The 24,062-nt window shown below is 38.3% G+C and overlaps 1 protein-coding gene across 2 annotated transcripts in view; it reads left to right on the top strand.

Moving 5' to 3' along the window:
* LOC126168524 (calcineurin-binding protein cabin-1-like) overlaps nucleotides 1-24,062 on the top strand; it is a 254,871-nt gene that overhangs the window by 13,128 nt on the left and 217,681 nt on the right. For both annotated transcript variants that reach the window (XM_049920564.1, XM_049920563.1), the window contains exon 2: nucleotides 11,187-11,300. In XM_049920564.1, coding sequence (XP_049776521.1) covers nucleotides 11,187-11,300 — 114 coding nt within the window. The remainder of the gene's footprint in view (nucleotides 1-11,186; nucleotides 11,301-24,062) is intronic.

Here is a 24,062-nt window from a genome sequence, read left to right as displayed (position 1 = left end):
AATGGAATTGTGGCGGTTTTTTGCACTGCCTGGCTGAAATACAGAAACTGTTAAGCTTTACACCCTTCCAGGAAACCTGGTTCCTGGCAATGTTGACCCTGCACTCTGTGGCTATAAGGGATATTACAGGAACTGTAGCGACTATAATAGAGTGTCAGGTGGAGTTTGCGTTTATGTCCTAAACTCAGTCTGTAGTGAAACTATGCCCCTTCAAACCCCTTTGGAAACTGTGGCTGCCAGAATAAGGATGACACAGGAAATAAATGCAATGTATATCTTCCTCCAGATGGTGCAGTACCCTTGAATGTATTATCTGCACTGATTGATGAACTCCCTAAATCTTTCCTACTTTTGGGAGATTTTAACGCCCATAACCGTTTGTGGGGTGGCACTGTGCTTACTGGCAGAGGCAGGGATGTCGAAACTGTACTGTTTGTTTGACCTCTGCCTCTGAAATACTGGGGCTGCCACACATTTCAGTGTGGCGCATGGTAGTTACTTGGCCATTGATTTATCAATTGCATCCACAGTCAGATGATTAAACATCCCTCATCTGACTACAAGTGACATCTCCTCCTCATCTTCAACCTGATCTGGTGTGATGGCTTCTTTCCATTGCAGTGGCGGGAGAGCACCATCATTCCAGTGCTCAAACCCGGTAAAAACCCGCTTGATGTGGATAGCTATTGGCCCATCAGCCTCACCAACGTTCTTTGTAAGCTGCTGGAACGTATGTTGTCTTGGTGCTTGGGCTGGGTCGTCGAGTCACATGTCCTACTGTCTCCATGTCAGGGCGGTATCTGCCAGGGTTGCTCTACCACTGATAATCTTGTGTACTTTGAGTCTGCCATCCAAACAGCCTTTTCCAGATGCCAACACCTTGTTGCTGTCTTTTTTTGATTTACGAAAACATATGACACCACCTGGCGACATCATATCCTTGCCATATCATACAAGTGGGGTCTTCGAGGCCTGCTCCTGATTATTATCCAAAATTTTCTGTCTCTTCGTACTTTCAATGTCCAAGTTGGTGCCTCCTATAGTTCCCCCCCCCCCCCCCCCCCCCCCCCCCTCCCCTCGCCATCCCCAGGAGAATGGGGTACCGCGGAGCTCTGAAAGCTCTTTTTTTAGTGTATCTCTATTTTTAGAGGCCATTAATGATCTAGCACATCTGTAGGGCCATCTGTCTCACCTTCTCTATATGCAGACGACTGCGGCATTTCATACTGGTGTTGCTGAGCGGCGCCTACAGGGAGCCAACCACAAGTTGCAGTCATGGGCTCTAGCCTGTGGTTTCCAGTTTTCTGCTGCAAAGTAGTGTGTTATGATGATCCACTCTCTTTAGTGGAAACATATCGATTCTTAGAACTGGTTTGGTTTTCAGCATCTGATTGACTTGGCTTCCTCACCTTAGCCAGCTTAAGCGGAAGTGCTGGCAGCACTTCAGTGCCCTGTGCTGCCTGAGCAGCACCAACTGGTGTGCAGATCACTCTATGCTGCTGCAGCTCTACAGAGCCCTTGTTCAACCCCGTGTTGACTATTGGAGTCTGGTTTATGGTTCAGCGGTGCCCTCAGCATTGCGTTTACTTGACCCAGTACACCAATGGTGTTCGCCTAGCGACAGGGGCTTTTAGGACGAATCCAGCGACCAGTGCCCTGGTGGAAGCTGGAGTCCCTCCATTGCAGATTAGCCGTGCACAACTGCTGGGCAGTTATGTGGCACACATTCGTGGTTCTCTTGCGCATCCGAATTACTGTCTCCTTTTCCCACCCACAGTGGTTCATCTCCTGCATGAGCGACCCAGGTCAGGGCTTCCAATTGCAGTTCATGTCCGGTCCCTTCTTTTCGAACTGGAGTCCTTTCACATGGCCCTAAGGACTCATTTAAACCCGTGGCTATCTGCTGCCACTTCCTGTTGATTCTTGATATGTACCGAGGCCATGAAGTGGTTTACACCAACGGCTTGACGACTAATGATCACATTGGCTTTGCTTATGTCCATGTAGGACATATTGAACAGCACTCCTTGCATGATGGCTGAAGTGTTTTCACTGCCGAGCTGGTGGCTATATCGCGTGCTGTTGAGCACATCCGTTATGCCCTGGGGAGTCGTTTCTTCTGTGTACTGACTCCTCGAGCAGCCTACAAGCTATCGACCAGTGCTACCCTAATCATCCTTTATTAGCGACCATACAGGAGTCCATCTATGCCCTGGAACGGTCCAATCATTCAATGGTGTTTGTCTGGACCCCAAGTCACGTCTGAATCCCAGGCGACGAACTTGCTGACAGGAAACCACTTACGCAGATCAGCTTCTCTGCAACTGACTTGCATTCAGTACTACGCTGCAAGGTTTTGTAGCTTTGGGAGACGGAATGGCATAACCTCAGTATGCACAACAAACTGCATGCCATTAAGGTGACTATGAATGTGTGGAAGATCTCCACACAGGCCTGCCGCAGGGACTCTATGGTTCTCTGTCGGCTCCGAATTGGCCATGTTTAAGTGACACGTGGCTACCTCCTGCGCCGTGATGACCTATCTCAGTGTGGGTGCGGCACCCGACTGACAGTTGCCTATATCTTGGGGAGCTGTCCTTCTTTGGCTGCTCTGCGACAACTCTTCAGTTACCAGACTCGTTGACATTAATTTTAGCTGACAACTCCTCATCGGCCAATTTAGTTTTATGTTTTATACGCAATGGTTGGTCTTATCATTCTATATAAGTTTTTGCGCGTGTCCTTTCTCCTGTTGTGTCCTCCACCCAAATGCTTTTAGGCTGGATGTTTTAATGTGTTGCAGAGTGGCTGCCTGAAACTTTTTATTCTCGTGGTCCGCCAGCCATGGTCATCCGCTCTATTGTTTTTTGGCCCATCTAATTTTCATCTGTTTCCAAAACTTAAAGAACAAAGGACTAGTCATTGATAATGATGAAGTGGTGCAGACAGAGGTGAGACTGTGGCTCCATCAACAGATTGGAACATTGTACAGTGATGGTACCAACAACTTATCTCTTATTAGGAGAAATGTGTTTGCCCCCAGAGTGACTATGTTGAGAAATAGATATGTAAACATGAAGAACAAAGATGTAGAATATTAACAAAGTTTGTTTTATTTAAAAAGCTTTAAAGAGTTTTCACATTAAAGAATTGGGAGGCATTACCTTTCAGCACACCCTTGTATTTACAAAAGATCGAAAGAGTCCTAGAAACCAACCTAATATATTGAGCAAACTATGAGAGAAACCAAGGATAAATTTGTAAAGAGAATTTAACTTCAGTAAGAAAAAACAAAAACTTCGAGGTTTTCTGTTGACATTGAATTCTGCCAGAAACGACTAAAGGGCATGGAAGTGCAATTGAACAATTGTAATGATGTTACAAGGTGAACACCAACGAAAATAAAAATTAGACACTAAGAGCAGTAGATGACGTTTGTTATTTGACCACCCAACCAAGTGATGAAGGTTGAAGTAGAGAGGTTATAAATTGCGAAGGCTCTTGGGGACTGAAGCTCCATCAGATGCAGTATCAAAGAGGCTAGGAACTACTTTAACCTATGTGATAAAAAAATGGCCAATTTTGGGAGATCTCACTGTTAAGTTACAGATAGGTGTTAAAAAGGGGAGACTGCAGCCAAAAATGTTATAATGTCCAACTTTGTCACAGAAGAAACTGTTAGTGGTATGAGGATGATGATTGAGGATATCGAGCATATAAGGGGGGAGATCTTTGAATATTCCATGATTTTCTTCAACGATATTGATAATGGGGTATTCTTATATGTCAAATTATTTAGGAAAATCAGTTTTAGCATTAGCATTAGCAAGCTAAGTTTCATATGTGGGAGAAAGTCTGTGTGTGAAGAAGACCATGATGATGGTTTGTTTTATACTTTACTGGATACTTTCATTCCTCATTTATAGAAACTCAGGATATGTAAAGCATGAGGCAGTGAGGGTAGGTGAGCCAAAACATTATGACCACTTGCTTAATAGTGAGCTAGTCCACTTTTGGATTATAATACAGCAGTGATCCTGCATGACTTGGATTTGACAAGTTCTCCTTAGGATGTTGGAGTTAGGTGCACCAGATGTTGACAAACAGGTTTCACATTTCCCATAAATTATTGGCTGGTGGTTTAACGACGTACAGCCAGCATCCCATAGCATGCCAGATGAGTTCATTGGGTTCATATATTTAATAATAATAATAATAATAATAATAATAATAATAATAATAATAATAATAATAATAATAATAATAATACCCAGAATTAAAATTTTTAACAGAACAACGACTAGCCGATCAGATCTGTGTAATAATAAAAAATAACAGGATACCCCAGTCAGAATTAGAAAACATCAAACAACAAGTACAACAAATACTGGAACAAAATAATGTGCAATCAGAAGAAGAAGAATATACAGTAATGGACTCAAACATCCCAGAGCAAACAAACAAAGAACAACACGCATCAATTAAACAATCAGAAGAAACGAAATCTTAAGACAGCCACCAGAACAAGCACAAATAGAACACGAAGTGACACACATGTTAGATATAGAAGAAAAATTTCAGCTGACATATATAGAATACAAAGACACAAATACAGACATTAGACCTTTCTTGCATAGACCACCAAGTAACCCACAAGTCGAAACAACAATAACAACTATCAACACAATCATACACAACAAAATAAATGAAAATACAACTATGGAAGAGTTACAACTACTGGTTTATATAGGAGCACTCACTACACTAAATATACACACTAGGCAGAGATCAGAACCACCCAACACACAGAAGAAGCCCACAAAACCAGCATGGTAACACAGGCTACAGATCAGAATAGAAAAACTCAGAAAAAACATCAGACAGCTAACATAATTTATAACAAATGAAATATCAGACAAAAAATGAAAAAGGTTAGGTAAAATCTCACAACAAGAAGCGATAGAGCAATTAGATGAAAAGAAGCAGAAATTACAAGCATTGGCCAAACAACTTAGAAGATACAAAAAAAGTGAAAATAGAAGGAAACAAAACCAAACATTCAACACAAACCAGAAGAAATTTTACCAGGCAATAGATAACACACACATCAAAATAGACAATCCACCAAACATAACTGACATGGAACACTTCTGGAGCAACATATGGTCAAACCCGGTACAACATAACAGGCATGCACAGTGGAGACAAGCAGAAACAGACACATACAAGTTGATACCACAAATGCCTGAAGTGATAATTTTGCAACATGAAGTCACCCAAGCAATTAATTCTACTCACAATTGGAAAGCCCCTGGAAAAGATAAAATAGCAAATTTCTGGCTGAAGAAGTTTACCTCAACACATTCACATGTAACTAAATTATTTAACAATATGAATATAAACCCAAATCCTTTCGTCTTTCCCTCTCCTTTCCTCTTTCCTGACGAGGCAACCGTAGGTTGCGAAAGCTAGAATTTTGTGTGTATGTTTGTGTTTGTTTGTGTGTCTATCGACCTGCCAGCGCTTTTGTTTGGTAAGTCTCATCATCTTTCTTTATAGATATAAATTATTTAACAGTTACATTGCACACCCATACATTCCCTGATACACTTACACATGGAATAACTTATCTGAAACCTAAAGATCCAGCAGACACAGCAAACCCAGCTAAATACTGCCCCATAACATGCCTACCAACAATATACAAAATATTAACTTCAGTCATTACACAGAAATTAATGACACATACAACACAGAACAAAATTATAAACGAAGAACAAAAAGGCTGTTGCAAAGGAGCATGAGGATGTAAAGAGCAACTGATAATAGATGCAGAGGTGACATATCAAGCTAAAACTAAACATAGGTCACTACACTACGCATACATTGATTACCAAAAAGCTTTTGATAGTGTACCCCACTCATGGTTACTACAAATATTGGAAATTACAAAGTAGATCCGAATTTGATAGAGTTCCTAAACATAGTAATGAAAAATTGGAAAACCACACTTAATATCCAAACAAATTCAAATAATCTCACAACACAGCCAATACAGATTAAGCGTGGAATATACCAAGGAGACTCATGAAGTCCTTTCTGGTTCTGCCTTGCTCTGAACCCATTATCCAACATGCTAAATAATACAGATTATGGATACAATATTACTGGAACATACCAACACAAAATCACACATTTGCTATATATGGATGATTTAAAACTACTAGCAGCAACAAATCAACAACTCAATCAATTACTAAAGATAACAGAAGTATTCAGCAGTGATATAAATATGGCTTTTGGAACAGACAAATGTAAGAAAAATAGCATAGTCAAGGGAAAACACACTAAACAAGAAGATTGCATATTGGATAACCACAGCGACTGCGTAGAAACGATGGAAAAAACAGATGCCTATAAATATCTAGGATACAGACAAAAAATAGGAATAGATAATACAAATATTAAAGAAGATCTAAAAGAAAAATATAGACAAAGACTAACAAAAATACTGAAAACGGAATTGACAGCAAGAAACAAGACAAAAGCTATAAATACTTATGCTATACCAATGTTGACCTACTTATTTGGAGTAGTGAAATGGAGTAACACAGACCTAGAAGCACTCAATACACTTACACGATCACAATGGCACAGATATAGAATACATTACATACATTCAGCAACGGAAAGATTCACATTAAGCAGAAAGGAAGGAGGTAGGGGATTTATCGACATAAAAAAACCTACATTATGGACAGGTAGACAATTTAAGAAAATTCTTCCTAGAACGAGCAGAAACTAGCAAAAAACACAAAGCAATCACTCATTTAAATACATCGGCTACACCATTGCAATTTCATAACCACTTCTACAACCCTTTAGATCACATAACATCAACAGATATGAAGAAAGTAAATTGGAAAAAGAAAACACTACATGGCAAGCACCCGTATCATCTAACACAACCACACATCGATCAAGACGCATCCAACACATGGCTAAGAAAAGGCAATATATACAGTGAGACGGAAGGATTGAAGATCGCGATACAGGATCAAACAATAAACACTAGATATTACAGCAAGCATATTATTAAAGATCCCAATACCACAACAGGTAAATGCAGACTTTGCAAACAACAAATAGAAACAGTAGATCACATCACAAGCGGATTTACAATACTAGCAAATACAGAATACACCAGAAGACATGACAATGTAGCAAAAATAATACACCAACAACTTGCCATACAACATAAACTAATAAAACAGCACGTTCCCACGTACAAGTATGTACCACAAAATGTACTGGAGAATGATAAATACAAATTATACTGGAACAGAACCATTATAACAGATAAAACAACACCACATAACAAACCTGACATCATACTCACCAATAAAAAGAAGAAATTAACACAACTAATCGAAATATCCATACCAAATACAACAAATATATAGAAGAAAACAGGAGAAAAAATTGAAAAATACATCCAACTGGCTGAGGAAGTCAAGGACATGTGGAATCAGGATAAAGTTGACATTGTACCAATTATAATTATACTATCAACTACAGGAGTCATACCACACAATAACCACCAGTACGTCAACGCAATACAGCTACATCCAAACGTATATATACAACTACAGAAATCTGTAATTATTGATACATGTTCAATTACCCGAAAGTTCCTATATGCAATGTAACATATACCATACAGTTAAAAGGAAGTCACGCTTGATCAAGGTCCGCGTCACTTTCCATTTTTAATCAGACATAATGTCTGAGAAAGGAAAGAAATAATAATAGACAAGACAGCAATGTAAGTTCACTATTATGCTCCTCAAACAATTGTTGCACAATTCTGTTCTTTTTGCGTGGACAGTTATTCTGTAGGAAGATGCTAGGGCTGTTGGGGAGTTGTCCAGCAAGCAAGGATGCAGGAGATACCACTGGATTCATGGAAAAGCAGGTGTACCGTAAGACAATGCTGCCCTTTCAGCCCATGTCTGTGTCGCGACACATGTTTTGAACAGCCCCTTACAGTCAGCCAGCCAGCTTCCTGTTTCTGAGATGATAGTTTCCAGGTGCCAGACCCAAAGGTGCCCCTGTCTATGGGCAAAGGAGAGCTTCACATCCTCTCCCCCCCCCTCCCCCCCCCAAAAAAAACCACCTGGTCCTCCCTCCCAAGCACTGAATGAAAGAGAAAAAAAGTAGTGTATTTGACTGTTTTTCTTTCAAGAAAATGATTTCAGATTTCTAACATGGTTGTTAAAAGTTGCCATTTGTCTTCCAAAATATTAAACATATGTCGTACCCCCAGGTCTAGCCCTCACCCCCCCCCCCCTCCCCCTCTCCTTGGTCAGACCATAACAATTAGCAAAATTGTGTATGTTAGTTGATTTCCCTATTTATGCACATATTGTTGCTAGAATGAGCCCTAATTTGTTTCTGCCTCTCTTACACACTTTCTGTCGGGTGTAACATACTTGCAATAGCACCATGAGGTATTCAGTCTTTTTGTGGGCAGTGCTCGCAATGTTTTAGCTATTTGTTGTAATTTTGTATATATAGTCATTTACATACTTAAAGGGCTAGTTTGATGAGGCTGTGACAGTTGTTGAATTAACAAATAAAACAATGTTACTGTACTACCAAATTCAGCACATATACTTTGTCCAGGTGCTAAGTGAACTCAGACATGTAGTTAACATGTACAAACAAAAAATCACTGCTGCCAGTGTGTAATTTATTTAATTTCCACTATTAATCTCAGTGTTTAATGATATTGATGATGGTTGAATAGCTGTATTTCCTGCGTGCTGTCTGATGGCACCCTGTTAAACGTATGTACACGAAATGAAAAACTCCATTTTGAGCCCTAGAAGGTAACTGACAATCCATGTGGAAAATACTTCAATTCTAGTGTTGTGGTTGTGAATTTCACAATTCATCCTAAATTCACTCTTACTTTTAAGTACAAATACCATTAGGGAGTAAAGAGTAAAGTGTAAGTTTCCTGAAGTCCCTGGAAAGAATGTTCAGTTAGTGAATATTTAAATATAATGTAATAACTTCTAAAGAACAAATATTTCCTTGACATTGGCTGCACTTCACCTCAAGATTGTGCAAATGTTTGTTATTAAGTGGAAGTATGCTAGCAATCCCTGCTGCACGTCAACACAGTGAGAGATATTTCTGAGTGAAAAGCAAGCAGAACTGAGCCTCTTGGTAAACTTCTTCCTATATTGGTGCCACAGCTACTTGTTGTCCATCTGGATACGTAGGAATTTCAGGTACAATATCATTAATGTGTATCTAGCAATCTGCTATGTGTCACTTTAATTTGTATGGAATTGCATAATATGGTTTTTTGTAAGATCAAGTACTTGGAGAGTGATGATGGAGCCCCCCCCCCCCCCCCAATGCTCACTAAATTTGATTGTGGTGACAGAGTGATATGTAGTGTAGCCTAAGGTATGGGTTAGGGTGAAAGGTTGTAATGAAGTTGTGAATTGGTGCAGCCAATGAACGTGAATGGCAAATAAAGGTTTTGGTAACAAATTGATCTGTAGTGGAGCCTAATGTTTACATTTACCCAGTATTTAAACACGCTTAAAGCACTTTTCATCATGAAAACCAAAACTGCAAGGTAAATTCAAAAACCGTGTATTAGATAATGTACAAGGCTTAAAGAACTTTTGGTAGGGAGGACACAGTATGTTATCTGGGATGGAGAGTCATTTTCAGGTGTAGAAGTAACTTCGAGTGTGCCCCAGGGAAGTGTGTTGGAACCCTTGCTGTTCATGTTGCATAATTACCTTGCAGATTATAGTAATAATGAAATCGGGCTTTTTGCAGCTGATGCAGTTATCTGTACTGAAGTACTATCTGGGACAAGCTGCATAAATATTCAGCCAGATCTTGATAAGATTTCATTGTGGTGCAGGGATTGACAACTTGCACTATATGGTCAGAAATGTAAATTCTGCACTTCAGAGAATGAAAAACATAGTATTCCATGACTGTAATATCAGTGAGTCACGGTTGGAGTCAGCCAGCTCATACAAATACCAGGGTTTAACATTTTGTAGAGTTATGGTTCAGTTGTAGGTAATGCAGGTGGTAGCCTTCAGTTTATTGATAGAATACTGGAGAAGTGCAATCAGTCTGCAAAAGAAATTGCTTACATATCACTTGTGTGACGGTTCTAGAATATTGCTCAAGTGTATGAGACCCGTACCAGATAGAACTAACAGGGGATATCGAACATATCCAGAGAAGGGCTGCACGAATGGTCACAGGTTTGTTTAATCTGTGGGAGAGTGTTGCAGAGATACTAAAGGAACTGAACTGGCAGACGTTTGAAGACAGACATAAACTACCCCAAGGAAGTCTATTAACAAAGTTTCAAGAACCAGCTTTAAATTATTACTCTAGGGATATACTAAAAACCCCTATTTATCGCTCACATATGGATCATGAGAATAAGATTAGAATAATTACTGAACACACAGAGGCATTCAAATAATCGTTCTTCTTGTGCTCCATATGTGAATGAATGGAACAGGAAGAAACTCTTATAACTGGGAGAGTGGGATATACCCTCTTCTGTACATCTCATGGTGGTTCGCAGAGTATAGATGTAGATGTAGAATGGTTATTTTGACGCAGATTATGAACATACATCATACATAAACTGTGAAACATGTAAGGGGGTTCCACTACATAAATTATTCTATTTCAATGTTAAGCCCTTACTGTTAGCCAGTTGTAAGCCTATTGCACTATTTTCCTGGCTGTCTCTCAAGTGGATGTGTTCTCATCAGCAAACTGTTTTTGATGAGTCCTCCAATGTCTTTGGTACATCATTTATGTTTATGTTTTTACATCATTTATGTTTATCTGTCAAGCTCGAAATGTCGCGGAACACTAAATTTAATATTTCCTCATTGCATATTTAGGTTTGTTACTCTGGTATTCAATCTCTTTAGCGGAGAGAAGGAAAGACTGGGAAAGGGTTAGGAAGAAACAATGCATTTTGTTCTGTGTGATGTGGAGATATGTATAATTACACTCGTTAGCTGAAATTTTATGGTGGGAGGGGGGGGGGGGGATAAAAAACTTAAGTGTTTACGGAATTCACAGTCAAAGTACTTGCATTATTCTTTCATCTTTTACAGGAGCAAGCAGCATTTTCAGAATACAATAATGCACTGAAACTTGTTCAAGAAAAGAAACTGAAAGATGCACAGATAATTCTGGAAGACCTTCTTAATAGTGATATTTTAGCCGAGGTACGTATTTTTATCTTCTTTGTGTGTGTGTGTGGGGGGGGGGGGGCGCACGGTTGTGTGCGTGCATGCACATGTAATTTTTTCTTTCTCTAATAGTTAATATTCTTTTTGTTCTTCAAATGACATTTTGTTGTTTAATTTGGAAGCAATTTCAAGCTGTTTGTTTGAATTGTGTTCTTTCTACATTACACATCTGATTTTCCTTAAGTAAGTTACATTCTTAAGTGAGATATTACACGTTTGTAAAGTAACTGAAAGTTATGCAGAAACTTCTATGGTGCATAGTTACCAAAGTAATTAATCTGTTTGTGATTGTCATTGATAAATATTTTTCTGATTTGATGAAGATTTTGTAATAACTTCAACCACTGACCGAATATGAAATATTTCTGCTAGTATTTTAATGTAGTGTGTGACCATAAATTGTCCTATTTTTATTGGGGGAAGGCATAGGCATTATACATGTTATTCTATTTGATATCAGTTAAGTCCACTCACGAGTTAAAAAGAAAAAAGTGGTTAAATGTAAACACAAAAGGCGGTCAGTTATTGTATACAGCAGTTGAGATTGATACTCAGGATCCCTGTGGAGATAAGGAAATGCTGTAGACAAGTTATTCCCCACTTCAGTTCAGTACATACTCACTAGCCATGTGACCTAGCAGTTTAGTCATCACAATGTCGTGCCACATATCAAAAGCTTTCATTCTTTTCCTGTTGGAACTGTTTATTGGATGCCAATAACATTCAAATTTATGTTCTGTGTTAACAAGTTCCTCTTTGTTGTAAATGTTTTTCATGCTTACACCAGCCTGCATTTTGTATCCTCTCAGCTTCAGACACGACCACTCATTTTGCCTCCCAAATAACAAAATAAACCTACTGTCTTTAGTATCTTATCCTACTCTAATTCTGACAGCATCACCTGATTTAAATAGAGTACATTCAATGAGTTGTGTTTTACTTTTGTTGATTTCACCTTAAAACCTGTTTTCAAGACGCTACCATTTCGTTCACCTGCTTTTCCAAGTCCTTTGCCTTCTCTGGCAGAATTAAAATGTCACTAACAAACCCTGCAGATTTTGTTTCTTCTCCTTGAACTGTAATTTGCTTTCCAGATTTCTCTTTAGTTTTCTACACAGCTTGCCTAGAGTACAGGTTGAATTACATGAGGGGCAAGCTGCAACCCAAGTCTCCGTCCCTTCTTAACTACTGCTTCCTGTGTATATCCTTTGACTAATACAATTACATATGGTTTCTGTGTAAGCTGTAAGTAACCTTTTGTTCCTCTTATTTTATTCCTGCTACCAAAATGTCAGAGAGAATATTCTTCTCATCATTGCAGGAGCTTTTTCTAATGTTATAACTATGTTTTTGGCTTTCTCCTACCTATCTAAAATAAGTCAGTATGGCCTCACATTTTCCTACTTTCGCGTGAGCTCAAACCGATATTCCCTGAGATCACCTTCTACCAGTTTTTCCATTCTTTTGTAAATAATTCACCGTACTGTTGTGAAAGTAACGGATCTTTAATGTTGATACCTATCAACACCATCTTCCTTGGAATTGAAATTATTACATTCTTCTTGAAGTTGGTGAGTATTCCACATATCTGGTATATCGTGCATATCTGGTGGAAAAGTTTTGTCCCAAATATGTCCTAATCCTAATGGAATATCATTTACTCCAGGGAGCTTCTTTCTAGTTAGTCTTAATGTTCCGTCAAATCCTTCTCACAGTATTGCACCTCCCATCTCATCTTCATCTTCTTCTCTTTCCATAATACTGTCTTGATGTTCCTTACTTTCATTTTAGCCAGAAGTTCTCTTCCAGATGAACCTAAGAGCAGAAAAAAGAAAATTATATATATATATATATATATATATATATATATATATATATTTAAAAAGAAAGATGATGAGACTTACCCAACAAAAGCGCTGGCAGGTCGACAGACACACAAATAAACACAAACATACACACAAAACTCTAGCTTTCGCAACCAATGGTTGCCTCGTCAGGAAAGAGGGAAGGAGAAGGAAAGACAAAAGGATTGGGTTTTAAGGGAGAGGGTAAGGAGTCATTCCAATCCCGGGAGCGGAAAGACTTACCTTAGGGGGAAAAAAGGACAGGTTTACACTCGCACACACACACATATCCATCCACACATACACAGACACAAGCAGACATTTTGTTTCTTCTCCTTGAACTGTAATTTGCTTTCCAGTTTTGTCCCAAATATGTCCTAATCCTAATGGAATATCATTTACTCCAGGGAGCTTCTTTCTAGTTAGTCTTAATGTTCCGTCAAATCCTTCTCACAGTATTGCACCTCCCATCTCATCTTCATCTTCTTCTCTTTCCATAATACTGTCTTGATGTTCCTTACTTTCATTTTAGCCAGAAGTTCTCTTCCAGATGAACCTAAGAGCAGAAAAAAGAAAATTATATATATATATATATATATATATATATATATATATATATATATATATATATATATATATATATATATATATATATATATATATATATTTAAAAAGAAAGATGATGAGACTTACCCAACAAAAGCGCTGGCAGGGAATGTCTGCTTGTGTCTGTGTATGTGTGGATGGATATGTGTGTGTGTGCGAGTGTAAACCTGTCCTTTTTTCCCCCTAAGGTAAGTCTTTCCGCTCCCGGGATTGGAATGACTCCTTACCCTCTCCCTTAAAACCCAATCCTTTTGTCTTTCCTTCTCCTTCCCTCTTTCCTGACGAGGCAACCATTGGTTGCGAAAGCTAGAGTTTTGTGTGTATGTTTGTGTTTATTTGTGTGTCTGTCGACCTGCCAGCGCTTTTGTTGGGTAAGTCTCATCATCTTTCTTTTTAAATATTTTTCCCATGTGGAATGTTTCCCTCTATTATATTCATATATATATATATATATATATATAAAAAATGAGGTAGTTTCCTTTGGTATATTATTTGAAACACCAAGCTTGCTTGGTCCCATACTTTTTTAGTGTAGTTGCTGTTCATATATCTGTTATGTGGAGAGCTCTGTCGGTGAGGAAGATAAATTATATATTTTTATTCACTTTAATGTGGTCTTTTATGTTAACTGTTCTTGGTAGTTGAGACAATGTAATCTGTGTATATCTGAAGTTTGAGTCTCAAGACTGAGTTTGTGTGCTTTTCGTTTGCATTTTAGATTCACACTGTTTTCTTTACATTAGCGACTTTCAAAAACAATGACAGTACCTTGGAAAGAAGTAAGTTGAATATTTTGTTGCTACAGTATTGCTACATCAAACCATGCCGTAGAAGACAGTACTACTGCAGTCCACTTTTGTTGCCTGTACGTGTATAGGCACCTGATGTTTGAAAGTTGAATTGTAAATTGTGATGTGGCATTGAACAAAGAAACAAGAATAGCCAATTGGTTTAAGTGGCATTTGTGATCATTTACTGCATCTAATATGAAGGACAACAATTAGCAGTTTGGAGATAGATCACTTGGAGATAACCAGGTGTTTTAATGTCCTTCTTTTATTGTTCATAGACAGTGGCAACAATTTATGAAATGTGTCAACATAAAAGTGATTGCCTCAAAGGATTAAGAATATGCTAGCTATGATCTTATTTTTGTTCCACTTTTCAAAAGAGTAATTTATCAAGTACTGTGCACTAAGTTCATGAGGGTGGCATTTGTACAATTCAGCTGGTTCATGTGTGTTGCTCGCTGTTTATCACAGAAGGAATTTTTTGTAGTGAACACTTCTTCATGTACACTGCACTGCAGTTCAATGAAAGACCATTCTTTTCATACATTAGCTCTAGTTTAGAAACAGTTCACTACATGAATTGACCAGCTTAGCCTCAAGACCGATATACCATTAAGCTTTCAGGAGGCTTGTCATTATTTGCACTTAATGTTCCCTCACACACTTTTTTTTTTTTCTGCCAAGAGGAACTTTGGAATAAGAATATCATTCACTTCCCATGTAGTTCATGCACCACATTATGGATTGCTGTAGATATTGCATTGTTTGTGTCATTAGTCTGTTTTTAAAATAATCAGATTTGCTCATTTATTTTGTGTGTTTCAAACATGCTTTGAGTTGCATGGAACTATAAATGAAATATATTTTATTCAAGTATGGCATGTTCTCCAATTTTAAGCTATCCTGAATTAATTGTTGTTGAGTTGTCTTTATTGCTGAGATTTTTCCTTATTTTAACCCTTTAATGCATACTGTAGCTGATAAGCTACAGACCTCATTTCTTCGATTTATTCCATATGGAGAAACATTTTCGATCAAATTCATTATGTAGCTAAGTGTATACACTCCGCTGCAGTTTCTAGTAGTTCTTCATAGCGATCATAGATGGCAGGACGAGCTGAAGCAGTTCGACAGTGAGCTGTGTGGACGTACTGCCAAGTGTGTGTTTTGGCGGTAAGTTGAGGTGTGTTTTTGGTGTTTGTGCACTGATTTCTGGGTTTGAAAATTACTTTTTCATTTTGAAAACGTAAGTAGATATGGTGTAAACAGTTAATTCGAGTGTCTTTGCGATAGATTTGAAATGAGGCCTGTTTTTGTGTATGTAGCTTATCAGCTACATTTTTCATTTACTGCATTTCAGGTGCTGATGTAAAAATGTCTCGAAAGAGTCGAGAAGAAATGCTTATGGAATGGTTAGAGATTCCACTAAGCAGTGATGACGATCTTGAGTGTTTCTCTGACGATTCCATTCAAGATGAGACATATGTTGCTCCAGAATCTGTTGATTGTGATAGTGACAGTAGTGACGAAGAAAGTCAAGTACCAGTAATTAGGACTGAAGATGTTTCTGGAACAAGACAATCTGATGTTATAATGAAGGAATCGACGTCACAGTTGTCTGATAATGCTCTGAAACTGCCATGCAGCAGCAAAAATGTTACCAAAAACAGCAGGAGTGTGGTTTGGAAAGATAAACAGTTGATTATTCCCAAACTGCAGTCAAAATTTCATGGCAATTCTTCGTTACCAGAAGAAGTAATAAACTTAAATACTCCGTACCAATTCTTCAAACATATATTTCCATCTAAATTGTTTGATCTAATTGTCGAAGAGTCTCATAGATACAGTGTGCAGTGTAATCCTGATAGACCAATAGATTTATCCTGTGATGACATAAAAAAATTTATAGGCATCTGTCTCGTAATGTCAATAGTTCATGTACCTAATACGAGGGATTACTGGGGAGAAGTTACTGGTACTCATCTGATCAAGACAACAATGACAGTGAATCAGTATGAGCAAATACGTAAGTTTCTTCACTTCAATGACAACAGTGCAATGATACCCAGGGGTGAAAAAGGTCATGATAGACTCTTCAAGATAAGACCCATAATAGAATTGATGAGATCTCGGTTTCAAACAATACCTGTTGAGGAGTGTGTTTCTGTTGATGAACAGATATGTTCAACAAAGGCTAGAAGTTATTTGAAACAATACATGCCAAACAAGCCTCATAAATATGGATACAAATTATTTGTTATTAGTGGCATATCTGGTTATGCCTACGATTTTGAGATTTTCACTGGAGATGAAAATGAACCAGAAAAAAGAGTGACTGGGGAGGAAGACTTGGGAGCAAGTGCAAATGTTGTAGTTCGACTCAGTAGGATACTACCAAGAAATATGAACCACAAACTGTACTGTGACAATTATTACACAAGTCTGCCACTGCTTGTATGGTTACATAAACAAGGAATTTACTCATTTGGGACAGTCAGAAGAAACAGAGTGCCAGACTGCAAGCTCCCTTCAGAAGCTGAGCTGAAGAAAATGGCACGAGGTGCATCAGTAGAGTGCGTCGCAACAGTGGATGGTGTCGACATATCAAATGTAGTGTGGAAAGATAACAAGAGTGTGATGTTGCTTTCTACACTTGCTGGACAGCAGCCTATTCATGAAGCAGGGAGGTATGACAAAAAAAACAAAGTCAAGAATAACAATACCTTGTCCACAAATAATTAAGCTCTACAATAAACATATGGGAGGTGTTGACCTTCTTGACAGCATAATGGGTCGACATAAAATTCTTGTGAAAAGTCGAAAATGGTATATAAGATCGTTTTACCATCTCCTGGACATGGGAGTAGTCAATTCCTGGCTGTTGTATAGGAGAGTAGCAGAAACCAAAGGGATTAGGAGAACTATGAAACTCTCCGAATTTCGAATGGAAATTGCTCACTGTTTGTGTCGCTCAGGTCAAACTTCAGCAAAACGTGGAAGGCCAAGTAATGAACTCGAAAACCAAATACAAGCTAAGAAGACAAAGGGGCCCACAGCACATGTACCTCCACAAGATGTAAGGCTGGATCAAGTAGGTCACCTGCCTTCGTACTTGCAAGTGAGACAGAGGTGCAAAATGCCAGGATGCAAGGGATTTTCCTGGGTTCAGTGTAATAAATGTGCAGTTGCATTGTGTTTGCACAAACAAAAGAACTGTTTTCAAACTTTTCATGTAAAGTGATTATCACATGCTTGGGTACAAACCTGTTGGAACTAGATACCTTATTGTTCATATATAAAAGTGTATAAAATATACAATAAATGCTCAATATTTACAACATTAATGTCCTATTTATTATTTTAGGATTTTTCCCTTCCTATACAAAGTATTTAATCATAATCAACAATTAAATTACGAGAGATTTGGTCAAAATTGAGGGAGCAAAATAAGCACATTTATTGTGGCTCGTAAGGTGTTAACTCAAAATGTAGCTGATCAGCTACAAAGCGATTTTCAACAATAGTGCTGTGTTAATTTAATTTAAAAAATTTTTCAATATTTTTTTCGAAATGTAGGCACTGTAAACTAAACATGGCAATTTTTACAGCTTGAAATAAAAAATCATGCATTTAAGGGTTAAGTAATTCTCTGTATTATATTAGCAGTTTGGTGTCTACAGAATAGTGGTCTTCAGCAAATAATTTATCATCATATCTAATGTGGCAAATTGTTTCTGATGTAGCTGTTTAATGGTGCATTACTGTGTTTCACTAGGGGGGTCAGTTGTTTCTTGACTAAAATGGACTGTCAGCTACACAATATAGAAAATAGATATAAAAAAATGTGAGTTCTTTATGCACCAGCAACTATAGAAACTTTATAATGAAAAAGGAACATCAATCGATGTTGAAGAATAAAAACATTAGTTACTATCGTGTGGCACAAGTATGATCTTACTGACTTTGATACTGAGAGAGTAAGATGATAGGGCAAATGAAAGCTAAAAAATGTTGAGTTTAATTTATTCCCTAGCTGCTGAATATGATTCATATAATTCATATGCTTATTGTGATAATGCATCTTGGTATTTGCCAAGTAATTTCTGGATATCCTGTTCAGTGTTATCAGCTTCTGGGATTTTTTACAGAAGTGTTAGATCATTACTTACCATATTTTACAGACTACAAGATACACTTTTTTCTTCAAAAAATTGCCTCCAAAACTCGGGTGCATCATACAATCGAAATTAATATAAAAATGCCCAGTGTCACCAGTTTAAAAATGACCATTTCATATTCAATGCCACGGGAAACCTATCTTTATCTGGCAACATTGGATTCAGTTGGCAGCAGCAGTAAACTGATGTGACGAACTTGAGTTGTGAGAACTCACAAGCTTGCAAACACTGTCTCCATCCCACCCTGCCATCACAAACACAGTCTAGCCCATGATGCACCATTGCAGTCTACGGTACCAGTGAACTTGAATTGAAAGTGATTTTTGTTATTGGTAACAATACAATATTTTCATTAATAGCTAGTTTCGTAATGCTCTGCTGTATAGTATATAGTTCTGAACTAAATTTTTGAGGGTTCCTTCTGCATGACAAAGGAATACTTTTCCTCTATAACTGAATCTTGTGTTCATTCAATATGTATAGGTGCAGTTGTTGTACCATTAAGTAGTTTACCAAGGATAAACTATGTTTGACACATATCATTCTTAACTTATGTTGAGTATTGAGAAATAATGAGAATGCTCTATGTCCCTTATCTCACTACTCTCACTCCCCTTGCTATATTTGTATGCAACAAGTCTAAGCTGGTGTTTATTTTATCCATGTATGCTTCAGCAATTTTCTGGACATTGTTTTAGATTATCCCTCTTCAGTCAATATGCCACAGCACTGTATCTGACAGTATTGGCTCTATTTAGTGTATTCAAAGTACAGTGCACACTGATTTATGAAATGTTGCAGGTGGCCTCAGGAAAACACTTTTCTGTTCCTATGGATTTCCTTTGCTATGGAAGCAACATGGTTTTCTATCCCTGTCTCACAGTTTCCTCATCCCACAGATGACTGTCAATGTGTTCCTGTGTTGGCCATAAAGCTAGTTATGGATCTAAGATAGTGCACTGTGGTGTGCTCTTGATGACAAAGGTAGCCTTGTGACTTTGATGAAATCTGCATGAATCCATGTGTGAATTATTTTTGTCACTGTATCTTCTGTCACATATTAAGACTGTTTAAAGAGGCACTAAAAATAAATATGTTGAGTGCCTAAAATAAGTCATGTATGTCATGTCCTATCATGTCATCATCCCGCCATTTACATGTGCTGTGTTCCTTTTACTTCCATCTAAATCTATGACTTTTTCCGCTCCCGGGACTGGAATGACTCCTTACCCTCTCCCTTAAAACCCACATCCTTTCGTCTTTCCCTCTCCTTCCTTCTTTCCTGATGAGGCAACAGTTTGTTGCGAAAGCTTGAATTTTGTGTGTATGTTTGTGTTCGTTTGTGTGTCTGTCGACCTGCCAGCACTTTCATTTGGTAAGTCACATCATCTTTGTTTTTAGGTATATTTTTCCTTCGTGGAATGTTTCCTTCTATTATAACCAACTCATTACAGTCTAGATTATTTGACAAATTATTGAATGTTTTACTATTTTTTATGGGTAAATTTCTGAATTGATTACATTTTGACTTTAAGGATGTCATTTTGTTTTGAGCAGTATGAGCTTGTTCGTTAATTGTGGTGCGTTGATCCCATTAAGGAGAACTTCCAGTGTTGTGGAAAAAATTGAGGTGTATGTGGTGAACAGTAAATCATGTTGTATGTTTTCTGTGCAGTGTAGATTGTTTGAGTATTGATGTTGTATCTGGATATGGAATCTTTTCAGTTTATAATTAACTGTTGTATGCAATGTTGAATAAATTGGGGCCCTAAGTTTCTGAATTGAGCACCAGAGCAATCGCATTGCATAGTGGAAAAATTGAATCTCGCACTGAAACGTTAAAACGTAAGTTGTGTAACCCTTAGCCCAATTTCTTAACAAACAAATGGCTATGAAAGTACAATGCATCCTAGCTTTGCCACTGAGGTCTGTTTATCGTGTTTATCAAGCATGCTCTTGTAATGCACTAGTCACATCAGAAGCCAAGCAATCAAGAAATTGCTCCACACCAAAGAATTTGGTGACTGCACACCATCCCAAATACTTTATGGTCTTTGCCTGCTGGCAAGCAGGGCAATTAGCAGTAGTATACTGCAAAATATATGGCTTTTCTACTTGGTTGCAGATGCACAGACAGTACAGATTACATTAGTGAACTTCATGCTCTTGCTCAAACTGCTGACTGAACAGTTGATATGTATTCCTCCAAGAATGTTGCACCTTTTCCACCAGAACTAAGAGTGCTCTTTAAGTTCTGCAAACACAAGTAATTGAATTATCGAAGCAACTTACGGCTCTACAAATATGGCGTTCCACCCATTCACCACAATGGTGACACACTTCCAGTAGAAATAAGCATTCATTCACTGGGGAGTATATGCTAGTATCACAGAAAATGTGGAATTGCTGTCCAGTTATGTCAACCATCCTCTTACAAGGAAAAAGCCAATAGAAACCAGTAATCGACATGGCTGATTTCAAACCAGACTGTTGTCGACTGTTCGTAACAGAGCAATCTACCGAGCTACAATTCTTCATTGATGTGTGTGCAGATGTCTCCATTTATCCTTCTTCTCTCTCATCTTCCAGAGTGAAATACTGATGGCAGTCACCTGTAGGCTGCTACTGAATCTTTCATTCTTACAACAATGTCTCCTTGCCTCTCAACTTTGATTTCAAAATCCATTCATATGGAGATTCATTGTAGCCAACATTCTCCATTGTTAGAGCAGATTTTTGGCATTTTTATAATCTTCCCCCAGATCTATGATCAATGCCTGCTTGACTATTTATAGACATCTACACAATGCCAAACATGCTGGTATCAAAGTGGTTGGTGTGATTCACCAAATGACTATTCTTCCCAATTTCTCTGAAGTCACTAATCCTGTTTATACTTCAGAATCGGTAAACAATCAATTGTACATGACATTGTCACCACACGAGGATAACTAAACCATACATGATGTTGTCGTCTGCCTCCAGTCATAATAAAGACCGGAAGTATGCTTTCTTGTTCATGTTAATACAAGGGATCTGTTAACTTTTATATAGTAGCTGGGCCTTACCACCCCATATTTTTAGTAAGAAGAGCAGCTAGTGTCATCTTTGTGGTGATAATCAACAGCTTAACACCAGAATGGTACCGGATTGCTACTCTGTTGTGCTGTGTATTGGTGACTTTGTTATGCAGATTCATGCCAAGACAGTTTTCTCCTCAATCAACGTTGTCTGTTACTTTTGTCATATGCTCATTGCATCAGAAGATATTCCCAAAACTGGTGTTCGCATTCCTTTGGGAATCTAAAAATTTTTGGAAATCCCATTCGGACTGTACAGTGCTGCCCAGACTTCCCAACTTGTCACGGTTGAAATAACTGGAGACTTAGTTCTCTTACAACTATATCGATGACCTGCTTGTAATGTGCAATGAGTTAGTGCGCTTAAACCACCTAGAGCAACTGTTCACTAGACTACGGGAGCATAGCTTAGAGATAACCTGTCAAAATTTGCATTTGGAGTAATGGAAGTAAGATTCTTAGGGTACTTTATCAATGCACAAGAAATCCTGCAACCCCAACACAGAGTGGAAGCTATTTCTCACTTTCCACATTCCACAACAATACATGAATTATACGTTTCTTGTACGTGACAAGAATTTGTGATCATCATTCATCATTGGCTACAACTGAAGGTGTTAAAAACAAATAAGTTTTGTGGTCCTCATGGAATCCCAATTCATTTTACAGACAGTACTCCACTGTATTGTTTCCCTATATGCCTCGCATGTACCCCGAGTCTCGCCCCAAATGACTGGAAAAAAGTGCAGATGACTCCTGCATATAAAAAAATTAAACAAATGGACCCACAAAGTTACCGATCAATATCCTTAACATTGGTTAATGCTCAAACATATTCCGAATTCCATTTTAATAAATTTCCTTATGACGGAAAAGCTTCTGTTGACAAATCATCACAGATTTAGAAATCATCTCTCATGAAAAACTTGGCTTGCCCTTTTCTCACATGATATTGTGCAAATCATGGATGAAGGGCAAAAGCCACATTCCATATTCCTAGATTTTTGGAAAGCCCTATCGCAGACTGTTAACAGGTGATTGAATTTCCACAAATGTAAATGGCTCAAAGACTTCTTGAACAATAGAGCCCAGTAGGTTATCCTTGATGGCTGCTGGTGTTTATCAGAGGCAAGGGTGCCATCAGGAGTGCCCCAGGGAGGTGTGATAGGACCACTTTTATTCTCTGTATTCATCAATGATGTGATGGACAGGGTTAGCAGCAATCTGCAGCTGTTTGCTGATGGCACTGTGGTGTAGGGAAAGGTGTCGTCATTGAGTGGCCGTAGGAGGAAACAAGATGGTTTGGACAAAGTTTCTAGTTGATATGATTGAATGGCAACATGCTGTAAATGTAAAAAAAAAAAAAATTGTAAGTTAATGCAGATGAGTAGGAAAAACAAACCAGTAATGTTGGAATACAGCACTCATAGTGCCCTGCTTAACACAGTCATGTCACTTAAATATCTGAGTGTGACATTGCATAGTGATTTGAAACGGAACAAGTATGTGAGGACTGGGGTAGGGAAGACGAATGTTCGATTTTGGTTTATTGAGAGAATTTTAGTTAAGTGTGGTTCATCTGTAAAGGAGACAGCATACAGGGTGCTAGTGCAACCGATTGTTGAGTACTGCTAAAGAGTTTGGGATCCACACCAAGGAAGATATCTAAGCATTTCATACGAGGGCTGCTAGATTTGTTACCGGTAGGTTCGAACAACATGCAAATAGTACAGAGATGCTTTGGGAACTCAAATGGCAATCCCTGGAGGGAAGGTGATGCACTTTAGAGGAATACTGTTGAGAAAATTTTGAGAACCATCATTTGATGCTGACTGCAGTGTGATTCTGCTGCTGCCAACATACATTTTGTATAAGGTATACGAAGGTAAGGTATGAGAAATTACGGCTTTTTTCCTTGCTGTATGTGAGAGTGCAATAGAAAAGGAAATTAGTAGTGTTTCAAGATACCCTCTGCTGTGCACAGTAACTTGTGGATTATATGAATGTAGATGTACATGTACTGAGTCCACAATTTGACCATGTCCATATCAACATCATTGGACTTCTGCCACTGTCAGGTTATCAATACTACCGAACAGTGATCAACAGTTTCAGTCCTTGGCCAGAAGCTTGTCCACTGTAAGATGCAATGGCAGCAACTGTAGCCATGACCATCTTTCATGAGTGGGTTGGGTGCTTTGCCTTTTTCTCTACTTCATTACTGATCAAGGCAAAGAGT

Source organism: Schistocerca cancellata, chromosome 1 (assembly GCF_023864275.1).
Source record: "Schistocerca cancellata isolate TAMUIC-IGC-003103 chromosome 1, iqSchCanc2.1, whole genome shotgun sequence".
Taxonomy (NCBI): Eukaryota; Metazoa; Arthropoda; class Insecta; order Orthoptera; family Acrididae; genus Schistocerca; species Schistocerca cancellata.
The sequence above is the reverse complement of the archived record's forward strand: the minus strand, read 5'-3'. Positions and strand labels throughout refer to the sequence as shown.